The 16,635-nt window shown below is 48.2% G+C and overlaps 1 protein-coding gene across 2 annotated transcripts; it reads left to right on the forward strand.

The window, feature by feature from the left end:
* On the forward strand, positions 1-12,235 carry LOC114012864 (uncharacterized). Of its 2 annotated transcripts, XM_027790440.2 has the most exons (6): positions 1-5,715; positions 6,303-6,542; positions 7,427-7,583; positions 8,694-8,823; positions 9,507-9,701; positions 9,853-12,235. In XM_027790440.2, the coding sequence occupies exons 1-5, from the start codon at positions 1,433-1,435 to the stop codon at positions 9,536-9,538; spliced, it is 4,842 nt and encodes a 1,613-aa protein (XP_027646241.2). In that variant the 5' UTR covers positions 1-1,432; the 3' UTR covers positions 9,539-9,701; positions 9,853-12,235. The 2 variants fall into 2 exon arrangements, with proteins under 2 accessions (XP_027646241.2, XP_027646240.2); XM_027790439.2 differs by lacking the exon at positions 9,507-9,701.
* The last annotated feature ends 4,400 nt before the right edge of the window (positions 12,236-16,635 follow it).

The raw sequence follows: 16,635 nt of genomic DNA on the forward strand, positions 1-16,635 counted from the left end.
CGCTTTCTTTATGCGAGACCTTTATTCAGTAAGCACTTGTCTTTGTAGATAAGTCACTTGTGTTGCTTTGCCGAGTTGGGGCTAAACCATGGGAGTCTCATTTGTTTATACAAAACCACAATTCAAAATATTTTTAGATTTAACATTCCGGTCTCTATCGTCCATTAACTTCTATTTCTTTTTTTTTAAGCGATGTATCAGCTTTTGGGGCTCCCTTGTATCAGCTTACTCTGCTCACTGTTGACTGAAAGTAGTACTGGTTCTCCAAATGACCGCAGAGAAGTTGTAATCTCCTCTTGAAGCACTGCACTTGGATGCCAACTTCAACGATTTAATCTGAAACAAAATGCTAAACCTCTGCTTTAACTTTGTCAAAAAATACAATTTAAATGCATGATCACTTTTTAGCTTTTACATACATTTATTTGCTGGCAGGTGCCTAAGTGAGAATGCTTCAAGTTTTTGGAGAAGAAAGTACACGGTTTGGAAATTTTACTTGGGAATGCCAACCTTGTGAAGGCAGACAGAAAAAAGTAAAATGTGTGGATAAAACAATAGCCATTTAAACTGTAGGTCTGCCTCTTTAAATGACAGTGTCTGCTTCTGATTTGAGAAGTTAAAAGTAGAGAAGTTTCTATGTCCTGTCCGCTCTGTGTCACTTCTACAAACCAAACCAACGTTGTCTTGCCTGGTCACCCAGTGTGAATTGGAAAGCTTGTCACAGGACTGGGATGTTGGAGGAGGAAGAGTGGTTAAGGAGAGCCGGGTGAGGTGGCTCATTCAAGTATACATTAATTTTGCTTCGCTGTTAAAGAGCTATCAGCCCATCCTCAGGCAGCCTGAGGGTTTCATTCTCCCTGCATCTTTGGCTGTCATTTATATCCTTGTACAATTAAGATAAAGGGTTCCTCTCTGGCTGGTTAATGCTTTGTATCAGTGTGGCAGGAATTTGAAGTGTCATCCTTCATATGACACTGAATATAAACGGCAGAGGATCAGATTTATAGCAGCTGGCTCTAAGCATGGCAGTGCCAGAGCTGCTCATCCTCCCTCCTGCACAGTTCCGAATGGAGCCAGTGGCCGCTTAACTTTCCGCTTCCCCCTCAGCCTGTTGCAAAGTGCTGCTGCAAGCTGTTATAAGTTCATATACAACTGAATAGGTAACGGGTTTGTTTTCTGTTCATTAGGTGCCTCCAGGAATGAACATCGTGTCGGTGAAGAATTAGGCTTGAGATTTCCTGGAGAAGCCCAACCAAGAGCTGAGAGCAGCCCAGTGCCCAGCAAAGTGCTTTCCGTTACAGAAGATAACTCAGATGAGGTGACCTTTGATTTTCAGAGTCCTGCAGTTGATCCTACTAATGAAACGACAGCTGACTTCATTCCTCTCCACACAGAGGCCGCTGCAAAAAGAACAGCCGTGCTGCCTAAGGAGATGGTTAGAGACTTGGAGGTGCCTGAGCAACCACACTCAGAAGCAGCAGCTCTGAAACTCCAGGATGGACACACATTTCCTAGCAAGCTCTTGAGTAGCATAAGCATCCCTGTCTCCACACAAGGATCACAGGTTGCCACACGTCTGGAGCAACCAGACAGGTCACTACAAGGAAAAGGGGAAAATATTACTGAGGCTGGTTTCAGTCCTACCAGCACTAGTGCTGGGCTGCCTCAGCCCATATTCGGTGGAGGGACTCATCAAGACACTCCCAGGTTTACAGCTGTCTCTTCCATTCCTGGTATCAAGCAGACAGAGGTGCCAAGTCCTAAAACATCTCTTTTGGCTTCAACAGTAAATTTTCATCTTCCAAGAAAAGAAATAGCATCTGCATTTCCCACCAGAGTCAAGATTGCTCTTGAAAGTGCAAGGGTGGACTGGTTACCGACAGGACTGCCTGCCACCAGCAAAAGGCCAAAAGACACAAATGTACAAGTCCAGCCTGACAGCAAAGCTGGCGTGACACCTGCATACCTGAAGAAGACTCAGAGTATGGATGCTAAAGTTACAACTTCTGTGTTCCTACAAAAGCCAACTTCAGGGGACCTCAGTGCAGTCTATTCCAGAATGACGCAGACAAGTGCTATTCCATTCTCCCCTATTTTATCTCTGCAGCAAGAAACAACAGGCAGTAAAGCCAGAAACTCAACAGCAGCTGTAATATATGGTTCCAGACATCCAACCCAGTTGCCTGCTCTTCATACACTCCCACAAGGCAATGTGCATCCTTCTTCATTATTGATGCACCAGGAAGCTCTAGTTCATGATGACTCACTTCCTCCATTTCGAGGGCCCATTAGCACAACCGATAGACAACAGCCCTTTTCTTTGCCCCGGACTCTCAACTGTACTAAACATGTTTCCCAGGAAAACAACAGGAGCTCTCACGAAATTGCAGTTCTAGTTTTGCAAAGACATACTGATCGTCAGATAATGACAAGTAAACCTGAAAAATCCAGATCCCCCGAGAGCCCACAGGCTCCTGCTAATTTGCCCTCATTAGGCCAGTTATGGATTTCCACATTAAAACTTTCCCAAACGGCTAAAGAGCTAAAAGGAGCAACATCTGCACCCTTTCCGGGTACGTCTACCATTGAGAACGCAGCCCTTCAGCCTGTAAGCACTCCTGAGACTGTTCATGCAGGGCTTCAGCCACCAGGTACATCTTTTCCTACTTATGTTGGATTGCAGCTAATGGGCATCTCCACCTCTGCTGAGAAAGGACTTCACACAACTTCATCCACCTCTACTAGTTCTGGATCTCGGGTTCAAGGCATTTCTGCCCATCCTGTATCTCGGGAAGCCTTCCCTACGATGCTGCAGAGGAGCACAATGGAAGACTCCAAGAGAAAGGAAGTTCTCCCACAACAGATAAGCAAAACAGGGTCTTCCCCCCTGACTCCCCAAGCCAGCACAGTCTCCAGCCCCTCTGGACTGCATGACAACAGGAACCAGAAAGTTCCTTTTTACAGCCTTGCCCCTTCAGCCTCCCAGATCCAGCAAGCTGGCAGCCTGGCAGCTTCTGCTTCAAAACTGCCCTCACTCCATGCCCAGGGAAGCCCGTCCAGCTCGGTAACACCATATCCTGAACTAGCGGTGCCCAGTGCTGCGGCTGAGCTCCCAGCATATCTGGCACAAGCAGTGGTGCAGCAGTTTGGTATGACACATGATGCAGCTACCAAAAACCTCAGTGCTTTTAGAGGTGATCAATTTACAATGCTACCTTTGTCACCATACTTGTCTTTTCTGCTTAAAAGTACTAATGGCATGATATGCCTGCAGCCCATGCAAGATTCCTCTCTACCTAAAAAACTCCCAAATACCAGTGTTGGGGGTCTGGTTTCCATTCAGCAGATCCTGGCAGTGTCAAATTCTTCAGTGCTGGACCTTGCAAACTTAGAAAATCTGAGTCCTTCTAGCATAATTCTGGTTAAGCCTGTATTTATCCTTTTGCCCAGTGACAGACCAGACTTACAGATGGTGCCCTCTCCTGAGAGTGAAGATGACAACAAAACTGCCCTCTCGTTCACAAGCAAGCGAGATCTGAATTTGGGTACCCCTGAAAGCAGTCGTGATATCCCAATGAAAACTAGTTCCTCTTATCCCGTGAGCAAGTTTTTGAGGCCTGAAACTACTCTTCCTACTACATATAACCAACAAGCAGAGAAAACAAAAGTAACTTCTCAGCCAGTGCTAACTAATCCTAATCATACAGCCATCACTAGTTTGTTTCAAACTGTTACCTCAGTACCGAATCGTTTGCTGGAGCCGCGGGTGAGGATTAGCACTGCGGCGCAGGCTCTGCATCTGCACAGGCTGCCTGAAGAGATGCAGGTACCTGCTCCCAGTCCCCAAGATGCCGAGGGGAGTGATTTGCTTTTACGTAACAATACGTTAGCGGAGCCTTTCACCTCTACTGTGCCACCATTAGTGATGTCTGCACAGCAGAGCCCCCATGTTGCCCCCAAAGCGTTGTTCACCACTGAAAAGCCACGTTCTTCTGTGTTTCCTGTACTGTCAGCAAAGGGATTCCTGGATTTTCAAACGCCTGCCCAACCTCTGTTTACTGTCACAGGGACTGTAGATCAGGTTCAGCACGGTAAGAAACTAACGCTGCGAGCTACCAGCCATCACCAAGGCTTAGTGGCCACACCTTCCTCTGTCCGTGCACAGTGCGCAGACTGTTTGACCTTGCACTCGGCTAGAACCATAAAATACCCATTAAGGATGTTTACAAGCATCGTGCCATTGCAGTCCACATCACAACATCTCTTAAGTACCGAGTCATTTCAAAAGCTGCCATCAAGAGTTCAGTTTGTACCCAGTGCATCGTCAGCCTTCTCAACACGTCCAGCTGGAAGTGATTACAAAGATTCAGCAGGGGCCAGCACGGCCTGTTCAGGAGGAGGCGCTCTGTGTGCTAAAGCAACACGAACCCACACCACCTCTGTAAAACATGATCTTACTAAACATTTGGAATTTACTCCCATTGTGCCTAAGCCCTTTGTAATGACAGAAATACTGACAACAGCACCAGCACGTACTCCATTTTCAGCAAAGGTCCAAATGAAAACAACAGATTCTGTGAAACTTCTGGCTACAATTACCCATCCAAGGATGTATACCAGCTCTCCTGCGAGCCCACCTTCACCTGCATCTACACATGTTCCCCTGCTGTCAGCCATGAAATGGGACCAAATCCATCAAGCCCCAAGTAAACTGTTCTCACAGGCCAACTTGAGAGAAAATGCAAAGCCAACTGAAATCAGCACAAGTGCAAGAAAAATAGGAACTAGTAAATTCTTGGGAACAGGCATGTCTCTGTCAGCTGTGTTTAACACAAGGACGAAGCAAACCCCCACAGGGCATAAGGTTTTAACCCCAGTACGGCCATCTGTGTCTGCAGGATCTCTTGTTGCTCTTGAGAGAGAGCCTAAATTGACACAGAGCATATCACATTCTCCATTAGCAGTGACTTCTCTTTCTGCAGCTAAGAATGATTATATCACTGCTTCACTTACAAACAAAAAAGTGTTTCACCTGCCAACACCAACTATTCAATCTGATCCAAACTTGGCGCTGCCTACAGTTGCCGGAGTCAACAAGTCAACCGTGGTCTCTACACCAGTGGGGAAGAGTGAGGACCTGTTAGAGAAAGGAGATGCAGCCACCACTAGCCAGCTGTCTACTCGGGCACCAGCATCTTCACCACATCAGGCATCAGCGAGACGTCCTTTGGAGAAGGTGTCACTGGAAGATAACATTGAACGTGAGACCGGTCATTCCAGCCCTGACACTGTCATGCATGCCAGTGAGCCCTCGACAATAAAAGCATTTTCTATCTCTGCTAATAGGCTTGTAAATAAGGTTACTAATCAGTTAGCTGTCTTCAATAAAGTAGCTGCCAATGATGCTGAGATGCTTCTAGCCGGAGATCTAATCCAGTTCCTTCCAACCCCAGAGGTCCCCTCATATTCGTCCCAGAGTCTGGTAGCACTTACACCACAGGGGGATTCCTTGCTGGGTGTTGCAAACACTGGGCAGTCTGAGAGGCTGCTCTTGAACACAGAGGCAGAGGAGATGCTTAGAACAAACGAGGTAACAGAAGAAGCGGCTGAAGGCTTGGTAACTGTTCTAACCCTGCTGGATTCGGAGCCTAGTGCGCTGCTGAGTGAATCACATCAGAGGAGGGTTTTGCAGTCAGATGCTGCCATTCTGAATGGGTAATTATCTCGGCGTAGTTGCTGGTGTGTATTTATGCTGCATGATTTAAGGGGGGCGTGGAGGGGTGGGTGCTAATTTCCAAATTGCTCCATGGGCTCAGTAACATGGGTGTGCTGTGTTGTGGTTTTAAAAACACCTAGTTCATTCAGCAATGACCTCACATTTAATGAAAAAAAAAAAAAAAAAAAAAAGAGTCTTCTCACATTTTGGATATTAACGCTGTCATTCAGACCTAGTTTTCTTTTTCATAATAGCCTTCAGCTCTGCCTCTCCTCCCAAAAACAATCTATATGCAATTTTGCAAGTGGTACTGCTTAAGTGATCGAATGCACTAGCAAGGAAGGTAGATATTCCCACACAGTAAGACCATTCCAAGTTCCCCTCAGTTCAAAAGATTTGACTGTGCAGAGGGGCAGGAGGTGGTTCTGGTCGTGGGAGGCTCTGTCATGCCACAGTCTACATGTTGTTCGTTTGTTTCAGCTTGCTGTTTGGGTTCTCTGCGGAGACTCACCCTAATGCTGTTTTACTCCTAACAGGCTGTGGAGCCTGAGTTGGACCTGAGCTCTTCTTTGCTTTTTCCCTAAAGCCTTGCAGTTGTGAGTGATGACGTCTGTGGCTCCGGTAACTACACTGTGCAGATGAGCTTGCGCCCTGTTGCAGAAGCAAGCCCTGAGGTCGAAGGGTTGGCACCTTCCCAAGACACTTTCCTGGCTTTAGTCGCTGTGCAGAGTAACAGCAGCCAGCCCGTACTCCAGATCCGGTCGTGCTGCGTGACACCCTCTGCCAGCCCGGGGGCACCGGGCGCGATGTGCTGCCTGTTCCACAGGTCAGACACGGAGCTGCAGGGGTGGGTGTAGCTTCACACTGCTCTTTGAGGCCTGGCTGATCCTTAGAGGACCCTCTCTCTAGCCTGTGGCTGCAGTCTGATCTCTGGAGTACAGAGTAAGCTCAAAGCAGCGAGAACAAGTCTGAGAGTGCTGTTCCCTTAGCTGTCTTGTAATTAATACCAAGGGCTTGGTAAGACAAAGAACCCTCAGGGAAAAAGTCTCCCTTCACCCTTTGATTTATGTGAATAAGACATCTTGCTGCTCCACGCCATGCTGTCACAGATACCAGGTTTACAGCATCCTCCTGCACTTACTGCTAGGGGATGGTGCAGCCTGGAGCAGAGCAGTCCAAGGATGGGAGCCAGGCTCCTCCATGGGCCTCCATTTCCCCATCAGCATTTCACAGCTGTTCGTGCCTAACCTGACTGGATCGAGCACAGGGAAATCGGAAGATTGATTAGTTGGTGTTTGTACAGCCAGAGGGCATGAAATACGCATTAGAAGTGCTACACGTTATTGTCACCAGTAAAAGAGCTTTCTGATTTGCCCGTATTGGCATCTCCCATAGGGGGAGATGCCCTCTGCAGTGCTTCTGAATTTGTCTGGGTTAAGGAATGATTATTGCACTACAGCAGCATTTGTGGTGGTTCTAGCGAAATCAGCCTCCAAGAAACAATTCTGCTGCTCTGGGACCGTGGCCTTCACAGCAGGGACAGGTACAGCCTGAGACCCTGACATTTTTTGGATTTTTGTTTAACTCTGACTCTGTAGATGCAGATACCTTGCTTAGAACTTGCGCAGACCTGTGTCAGCAGATCCCTCTCTCAACCCTTTAGTCAGGGAGAGCTGGAAATTGAAACTGTTTGCCATTTGTCCTTGTCAGGTTGCCATTTGAATGCAGACACATCCAATTACTGCAGAGCAGTAACTCTAGAGCTGCTAGCTTCACCATCCAGCTGTTCCAGATGCTGAATCACTCGGTGGCCTATTTGCACTGTGAGCTTAATGTCTGTCTGCATGGCCAAACAGGATGTGAACAGGTACGTGGAACGGGCCCCATCTCACTGGTCTAAGGAACTTTTGGAAAGATTTGGTGCTTCCAGCAAGTACAGTCAATTAAGTAAAGAATCTTAATGGTAGATTATAGAGCTCCACCTTCTTTCAGCTCATACAGTTCTTTCTTAATCCTCCTGCGTACTCTGTGTCTGCTAAAGCCTCAGCGGAATTTCTGCTCTCAATTAAGCTAACTGAGCTCACAATGGTTTATTTTCACTTTACGTGTAATCAGCATAAGAAGCGTATCAACAAATAAGCAAGTAGCAACCTTATAGGGGAATGGCAAGGTGAAGGCTCAGCAGAACTGTGTAATTTTGCATTGTAGAATTATGAGAAAGGGCTCAAATCTGTCTCTGTATTCGATTGTTCTGGGTCTGGGGTATAGCATTTTTCAGGCTTCCACAAGCTCGGAGGGCTCAGGGATAAGGCTTCTGTGAAACACTTGGCATGGTGTCTCCTACTTAGCCATAGACCATGCTGTGGATTTAAAAGACACAGCACTACAGAAGTCATGCAAAGAAGTGTTTGAGAGGGATCTAGAAGAGACATTCATGAAAGTTTAAGTGGTTGAGGTGCACAGTAGAGCTAGAAAAGATCCAAAAATTCAGCTGGTCAGGCTTTTAAGAAGCCTTGGCAGGAATTAGAAAATCAGTTGTATGGGCACATGAAGGATACATCTGCACCTCGCGTATGCCCTGCTTGCTCTGGCAGTACTTCCTGGCCTGGAGGCGCAGCTGTTGGCCCTAAAAAGAGAGTTGGACCCTCTGGGAAAGAACTTAGCCACCTCCTGTAACAAAGTCACCGCATCAGGATCATCCCATATTTGGTCAATCCTTTTGTTAAAAGTCTGGAGGATGAGTTAATGATATGAAATGATAGCAGTAGTTGCTAATCACTAGGGAAAAGGAATGAGGGAATAGAGATTTACATATGGGCTGGTCCAAGCATTTTTCTGAGGACACCTCACTTTTTCTGAGGACACCTGCTGCCATCAGCACTGTGGTTGCTGCAGACTGTCCACAGTCACTACAGCAGGAGGTTCTGTTCAGGCGCTGCCAGTATGCTTTCAGATGTTCTTCATGTGTCTTTCCCAGGACTGCTTTGAAAGTGTGGAGCCACTTATCCAGCCAAGTGACAGGAACACCTATGGAAACCTGCACAACCTGATCTCGTTTGGTCCAGTTTTGAGAATGAAGAACAGGTTTCTATATAAACCTGTGGAAGGTGGGTCTCCTGGTTTTGCTCCTCTGTCTCTTGCAGGAGCTTCTGTTTGACTTTTCCTGCTCTAAGAAAAACAGCACACTTGTAACAACTTTCTTGACAGCCATTTGGTATGACTAGGTGATATCCCAACAATATCCTCACCTTTGTTGTGGCCTTCCAAAATCCCAAACATGATGGTTAATCAATATCAGATCTGATAAATTTTCATACAGGAGACACAGCCAAATGCATCCTCTACAGGAAGTGAAGCTTTAGAAGGAGGAAAAGGGCGAAAAATTAGGCTGAATGTCTCTGAGAAGAATTTTCCTGCATGTTGTAGTATTTTGGTGAAACATGTTGACTGAGGATGAGCAATGTCATTAAAATAATTGTGAGAAGTATTCACTAACTCTTTCTTTCAAGTGGCTGGGTTTTAGGTGGCTTGAGATAGGAGTCACCAAGGTATAAGGGCCTCCTTTTAAATATTTTTTTCTGTTAGTTTTGCAGCTTTTAGAATGAAAGAGCGATGCAGTCTTTTCTTTTTTTTTTTTTTTTTTTTTTTTTTTCACTGAGCTTAGGGAAGAGTCCGGTTATTTAGAAGTAGTTATCTGGTACAGCAGGGAAACACTTAATTTAGGAACATTAGGTGCAGAATGAGGCTGGCCATGAGTCAGGAGTGTTTTCTTTTTTCTTTCTGTTCATAGGTGAAATACAGCAGCTGGTTAATGTTAATTAGATGTTGTCCAGCTATTAGAAAGGAATGACGCTGAACGTGGTACATCATGAGCATGAGAGACTTCTTAAATCCACTGGCACCATCCCTGAGAGTCACCTAACTTCTTATGTCTTTACTTGTTTATGCAAAGAATATTTACTGCTGGGATCTTATGGCAAAGAAGGTAGTGTTTGGAAAGGCACTACCCTATGGAAAGAGACTTTGCCCTACCATTTGGCATGCTATAAAGATGAATGGGAGTTTAACCTTCTTTTTCTTCTCCCTCCCTGTCGTAACGCTGTTCACTGCTTGATTACTTCTTTGTTTATTTCCAGGTCCTGATTCTGCCATGCTGGTACCCATTTTGCTGGGATCTCTTACTGGCTTTGCTGTCCTGGGCAGTGCTTTCATAAGCCTTTGGCTGCACCACAGGCAGAAAACCAAAAACATAGGCTGTCCACAACTCGGAGAAATCCATGGCCTGTGAACTACAAGCAACTGACTGGTCCTGCAGATCCCATGCCACTGCTGCTACAACGATCAGAAAAGCAATTGATTTTGCTTTGCACACTATTGTTTTGTAGAGCTTCTGCCGACCCAGGGAGCAAGACATCCAATCTCCGCTTTAAGCTTGTCTCTCCTTCCTTTCTTTTGTTCTGCCTGAGCGAGTCCACAAACTGCGGAGTAGAGAAAGAATTGTAGTAGTGGTCCAGCTGTAAGGGAGAGCAGAGCTTAAAATGCAGCGTGTGCAAGCACCAGCACACTGTTCACAGAAATGGGACAGCAGACGGAAATCAGCGTGCAGAAGAACCATGTAAAATAGAGCAGTGTAGGCTAGAGCCATGCCATCAAGGAGAATAGGTTGTTAGGAAAACTGACGAAACCCAAGTTTATTGATTGGAATGTGGACAGGACCCAAAAGCTCCAGAGATCCAGCCTCTCAGCTTTACAGCTTTTCTCAGCTGAAGGAGCTGAGTCCCTTTATCCTCACGTTACTATTTTCTCTTTGTCAGTGGAAGCAAGTTTCCACTAACTGTTGGTAAAATCCACGTAGTGGGAGAAAGTTAGGAATGCAAAAGCATTGTCCATAAGGCTAAATTTGAGAGCGCATAAAAATAACTCACCATATTTAACTTACAGGTCCAGTTTCTTTACTGTTGATGCCAGAACACAAGCAGGAAAGGGGCCACAGCCAGAGCCCCTCGTGTCAAAGGCAACAGGGAAGGAGCCTGCACTTCCTCCTGGATCGATCTGCCTCCAAGAATTTCTTCAGATCTGATACATAGCTAAAAATCCCAGGTCAAGCCTCAACAACAAATACCCTTCAGAAATACTAATTATTTTCTGTATTGCAGTGGTGCTGAGGAAACCAGCACCACGTTGTGGCTGACATTGACTTACCTACAGCGATGGTCCCTGTGCTAAGCCCTTAAAGACGTACGTGCACGAGACCCAGACGAGTGTCGTTAAACCCTTCTTACAGCTGGGGAGTCAAGGCACAAAGCAAATAAAAGTGTGTGGGCATCAATACTCTGATGCAGCCAGGAGGGAATTCGGCTTTCCTGTGCCCTGACCTGCTCTTTAACCAAAGGACTGTTCTCTTTCCTGAAATAAGTTTGTAAACAGCGTCTCGGAGACTGACAGGACAGGTTCTGTATGGAATAGCAGCGAAAGGAATAACAACGTAAAAAGCCGTGCTGCTTTTGGCACTGCAGTGCACCTGAAATGCAGCCACATGGGAAGCAGCTTCCTAGAACCACAAACAGAAGCGCTTTGTGGCTCTGAAGGAGCCTGGCACGGTGGCCAGGTACAGTGTGGGCAGAGCGGGGCCGCAGCTGGGCCACCGCAGCTGGCACGATGGGGGCCATGGCTGCGGGGGGAGTGGGGGTCGGCCGCCGCCTTGGCAATGAGAGTTGGCAACTGTCCTCGGGGGCAGGTCAGGAGCAGGACCAACAGCCTTTGTGGGGACAGTAGTCAGGCACCTCAGGGAAGGGGTGTTGAGCATCTGTCCCGCAGTGGGGCGACACACTCAGGCGTCTCAGGGTGAGGGGGTTCAGGGTCATCAGGGCAGGGGTGATCAGCAAGCACCCCAGAGAGGGGCCAGCAGCAGCATTTTGCCACGTTTTTGGGGTGAATAAACCAGATAGACTGCTGTGCTGGCTGCTGCGGTATGGCTGCCTTCCACTTTGCAGATGGTTTGTTGGCGCTGTAAAGCTTTTGAATGTCCCAGCAGAATTTTCGTCGCCGTCTGGCATGCTTTCCAGCTCTGCAGCGGCTGGGGTGGGACACGCCAGCCAAGGAGCCAGCAGCACAGCTGGTGGCACACGGCTGGCTGTGGCAGCCAGAGCCAGGTTTGTCTGGGCGATGTTCGGTCCGTCAGCGCAGGGGCTCTCGGGGCTGTCAGTGCCCCGGCTACGGGCAGCGTGTGGCTTTTCAAGTGTTTCTCTGACCACCTTCCTATGTGCGTGATGTCAGCTTTCGGGTTCCTGATGAGGAACGAATTGATGAACTTGCTTTTCACACCATTGCCAGGCATGTGCCAGGGGAAAGGATCCATCCAGTTAATCGACTGCTTCCAGCAGTCAGAGACCGGAGGGTAGAGCCTCTGCTGCAGGCTGACCTGTCGGTCCTGTGACAAGGCCCTGAGCCGTCAGGAGGTGGCAGAGGTGCAGCTGCTTTTTCGGAAGGAAATAAACCGATGCTTGCGCGTAACTCTTCGGTAGAGCGTGGTGTGTTGTTTTTGGGTGCTTGAGCAGTGTCTGCGCTTGGTGCCAGTCTGGAAGATGTGGCCTGCCTCTTGTTGGACCTAATGCTGTCTGTTAGTGCGGTGCCTCTTACAAAGGCGGTGTGGGCTTCAAGTACCTGCACACATTCTACATGTGGAAATTCCTGTTAATGAAGACCAAACACCTTCCTGTTCTGCACGTGTGTGATGAAACCTCATTTTGAAAAGCAGAGCCTTTCTTTGCTAGGGTCCAGGGAGGCTGGACTTGATCTCCTTCCCGATGCCAATTCACTTTTCCTATTTTTACTTGTGTTTGCCCAGCATCTTGTGCTGCTGGCAGCTGTGTCGGGTACACTGAAAGAGGGAGGGTCTTCCTGTTTCCAAAGGGTCGTGTACAGTCCAACCCCTGAAAACTGTGCAGATGCTCAGTCCCTGTGAGCAGGGCTGTGATGGCCCTTTGGCCACTGCTTTACATGCCCAGCTCCATTTGCCCAGGGCGCCCAGCTCCGAGCCTGGTTTGGCACCGGCTGGAACTCTGCAGGTGGCAGCAGTGGTGCCTGGGGAAGCACCAATTCGGTGAGAAAAACGATCTGTGAGGCTTTTATCAGGGTAGGCGGGGGGTGTTGGGATGCAGGGGGTAGTTGTCAGGTCGGGTGGCGCTGGATAGAGGTCCCTCTGGGGACCAACCCAGCATCCCTCTGTCCTGGATCGATCTGCCTCCAAGAATTTCTTCAGATCTGATACATAGCTAAAAATCCCAGGTCAAGCCTCAACGACAAATACCCATCAGAAATACTAATTATTTTCTGTATTGCAGTGGTGCTGAGGAAACCAGCACCACGTTGTGGCTGACATTGACTTACCTACAGCGATGGTCCCTGTGCTAAGCCCTTAAAGACGTACGTGCACGAGACCCAGACGAGTGTCGTTAAACCCTTCTTACAGCTGGGGAGTCAAGGCACAAACAAAGCAACTAAAAGTATGTGTGCTGTTACTAGTGCTCACAGGGTAATGGTTCAACTGCTCAGACCAGCTCTTCCGTGTTGTCTTATTTCTTCAAATGCCCCTCGCAGGCATTTATCAGCACACTTTATCTCTGAGGTTTCAGTATTTGCTCAGCTTCATGCACTCATGTTCGCCACCTGCTAGTTTTGGGTTCTCTGTTCTTTAGCTTTCTGGCGGATTTTCCACTTTTCTCCTTCGTCCAGCTCACGTATGCAATGCTGCACTGTAGCCTTGTGTTTTTTTCTCTGTGTAAAGCTTTCCTTTCCTTTAAGTATCGGTCTGCTTCACTCTCACCCAGCGTGTACTGATGCCTCAGGTGAGGACTCCCGTCCTTAGCACAGTGCCATTGCTCAAGGACCGCTGCATCGCCCTGTTTTTCATCTTGCAGTGTCTCAGCGCTCGCCCAGCCTGTGCTGGACATGAGGGGCAACCTCGCAGGAAGGCAGACGTACACCCAACCCAGCCGAGCTCTGCACAGCAGCCTGGCATGAGTGTCTGGAATTAAGTAGTGCAGCTCCTCTGCATACCAAATGGGAGTGACACTGAGGATCCACCTCTTGGCTCATCTCAGGTAACTCCCTATGCAACTCAGCAGTAGGAAGAGCTCCTTTATTCTTCTCTGATCCCGCCGAGCAGGAGGCAGACAGCCAGGCTGCCTTTTCTGTCATGACTTCGGTGGGAGACCGGCAACTGAGCGGCTTAACTGTCTTTAATAAGGAGGATTTTGAAGAAGACTGGGTTAAAGTGGCCAGTGGAGGCTTTGGGCATGTCTACCAAGTCAAGCACAAGAGGTGGAGAACAGTTTACGCAGTGAAATGCTCTCCGTACCTGCTGCAGGACTCCAGCGTAGAGAGGTAACTGCGGTCTCTTCTGGGTCACACTGTCGCTTAGAGCCGCCTACAGTGATGTGCTAAAAATCTGAAGGAAACGTTCACGTGGCTGCTTCTCCCTGGGAAGCCTAGCTTTTGGTATCCCAAAGGGAGTGGAAAAAACACTAGTGAGCTGGAGTTCTTTCCTCTTTCTTTCTTATGTGTGTATGTGCATGTGCAAGCAGGAAAGGAACACTTGGAGTAATTGGTGCTGAAGTCTGGAGGCTGAAGCAGGCATCCAAACTAAAGATGAGCATGTGGATGAAAGCAGCCTGATTACTTATTTTTAGCTTTCGCTGGACATTGGGACTAATGGGTATTGGTTAAACTAAATTATCCCTTAAAATTACCAGGTTTAAAGCCGAGGGATGGAGAATTTCTAGCTGGTTTTGCTGGGCTCACAGAGTGCTCTGCCTCCTCGCTTGCCTTCCCCTCCACGTGCCCTTTTGGTGGTGCATCTGCACCCCCGGTTTGCTTTTGCTTTTGCTCTGTCTCTTGCCTGCAAGACTCTTCTGCTGACTGCCTTGGGTCTGGAGGTAGGATAAAGCCAGGTAATCGCAACCACTGCTGATACCACATACACTATAGGCAATCCTGATGAAAAAAACAAGCAAAGGTATTTATTCTAAAATTTTATTCCGTTCAAGTTGGAAGGATCCCACCTGGTTAAAAATCACGTGCTCGTATGACATCTTGTCATGTTACCGACAAGAGCTGAGGTGGTTCAGTCTGAGCAGTGACTGTCCTCTTTAGATTGCATTGCTTGTGCTTGTCAGACATTACATTTGCATTTCATTCTCTTTTTGGGCAAAAAAAAATTAGTCCAGTTAATCAGTTTTAGTTCTGTTTATATCAGTTCTAGTAAATTTAATCATACAGCTTTCATGGATTTCAAGTCCTCGTGTACACTCCAGAAGAATGGTTGAATGTGAACAAAGTGTTCATTGATTTTTTTTTTTTTTTTTTTAACTACTCCTGCAATCACCAGGATTTGAAAAACTAAATCTGAAAATCTGAGTTTGGGAAAAATACCTAACTAACAGTATATGTGCCTTCAGTAGTTACTGTACTGGTCTCCTAGGGACTGAAGTTATACTATTTTGTCATTAAAACAACTTTGCACTACAATGCAGTGTTATAGAAGGCTTTCCTACCCCTTAGAGGTGTCCAAACAGCCTTGAGGCTGCTCTGACTTAGACTACTCGGTATCCTGGGTGAGTTCTGGGGTTTCGGGGCCAGGCTGTGCTGTCCTGCACTGTGGCTGCGCCACGAATCCCTCCTGTCCGTGGGGGCTGTAAGAAGGGCCAGCATCAGCCCCGTGGTCCTGTGCGCCTGGGGGGGTTCAGTGGCTGCTTCTGCTTGCTTTAGAAGGTGTCTGCTTTTGCGAGAGGCAGACCCTCGGTGTGCACTTTGTCTAAGGCACACACATACCCCCAGAGAACCTCCTCGAGTGCACGGCGTATCCATCTGGCGTGAGCCTTGCCATGCCTGTTATAAAATGGTTCTGGTTTCTCCGGCAGCACCACATACGAGACCCAGATGCAAATCTGAAAGCTTCCAGGCCACTCAGTTGGAAAAAAGCACAGTGGCGCGGTTGTCTGGTAAGGGGGTGAAGGAGGCAACCGTTTCAGAGAAGCTTGTGAAAGTCCTAAGCACTCCTGTCTGTGGGCTTGTGAAAACAACGTGTCCCCGCAGGAGCGACGCGTGGAGGCAACGGTGCGGTGACTTCCATCTGCTCACGTTCCGGATGCATCACCAGCTGCTTCGCACTGTTCCTTCAACATGATGGGGCAAATTGACAGCAAGTTTGTTAACCTTGGGTGGGTTTGCTTGTCAGGAGGAAAGAGGAGATGCATTTTGTGGGCGGATGGAAGATGCCCCTGTGGGCACGGGAAAGCTGGGAGGGCAGGTGCTTGGTGGCTGCCACTGAATCTATGTATCACCCAAGAGAAGGAAAGAGGGCGGCTGGAAGACGGCTCTGGCCTCAGCTTCTGTCAGCTGTGAAGGCCCGTGGTTCATAGGTCTGTTGAGGCTGAGGAGAGAAAAAATATCACCGGGAACCCACAGAAGAACAGCCACAGTATCTCCCAGAGGGCTGAAACACTCGGATTCTTCCATGGGAACTGCTCTGGGGCTCTGGCTTTTCTCCCTTGGAAGCCTCATCTCTTGGGGCTCCCTCTGCTTGTCCAACACCCACCTTCCTGCTGTGCGTTCTCACGTCTCTGTGCTGATGGTGCGAATGCCTCCTCTGGGCCAAACCCCGTCCCCCCACTGCTCCCCACCACGCTGGGCTGCCCCAGGGTCCAGCCCAAGCTCCTGGGCCGTCAGCCCTCACCAGTGCCCGGGGCAGGGGGCAGAGGGGGGCTGCGCCCAGCGAGTCTGTCCCAGGAAGGGACCCAGAAATCACAGAAGTCACTTCTCTCTCCATGCCCATCACTTCCCGGGGAGGGGGAAGGAGCGATCTGCAACCCTCCCTGCTGCAGGTTGCAACTGCTCCCCTGTGTCAAGCCTTTCCCCTG

The sequence above is a fragment of the Falco peregrinus genome, chromosome 15, assembly GCF_023634155.1.
Source record: "Falco peregrinus isolate bFalPer1 chromosome 15, bFalPer1.pri, whole genome shotgun sequence".
Lineage (NCBI taxonomy): Eukaryota > Metazoa > Chordata > Aves > Falconiformes > Falconidae > Falco > Falco peregrinus.

What these genes read in the sequence shown, in the direction of transcription:
- LOC114012864 (XM_027790439.2), top strand. Translation starts at nt 1,433, where the DNA reads ATGGTTAGAGACTTGGAGGTGCCTGAGCAACCACACTCAGAAGCAGCA. An exon ending in GATGCTGCCATTCTGAATGG is followed by an intron (nt 5,716 to 6,302) that starts GTAATTATCTCG and finishes TTTTCCCTAAAG; the next exon opens with CCTTGCAGTTGTGAGTGATG. An exon ending in GCCAAACAGGATGTGAACAG is followed by an intron (nt 7,584 to 8,693) that starts GTACGTGGAACG and finishes TGTCTTTCCCAG; the next exon opens with GACTGCTTTGAAAGTGTGGA.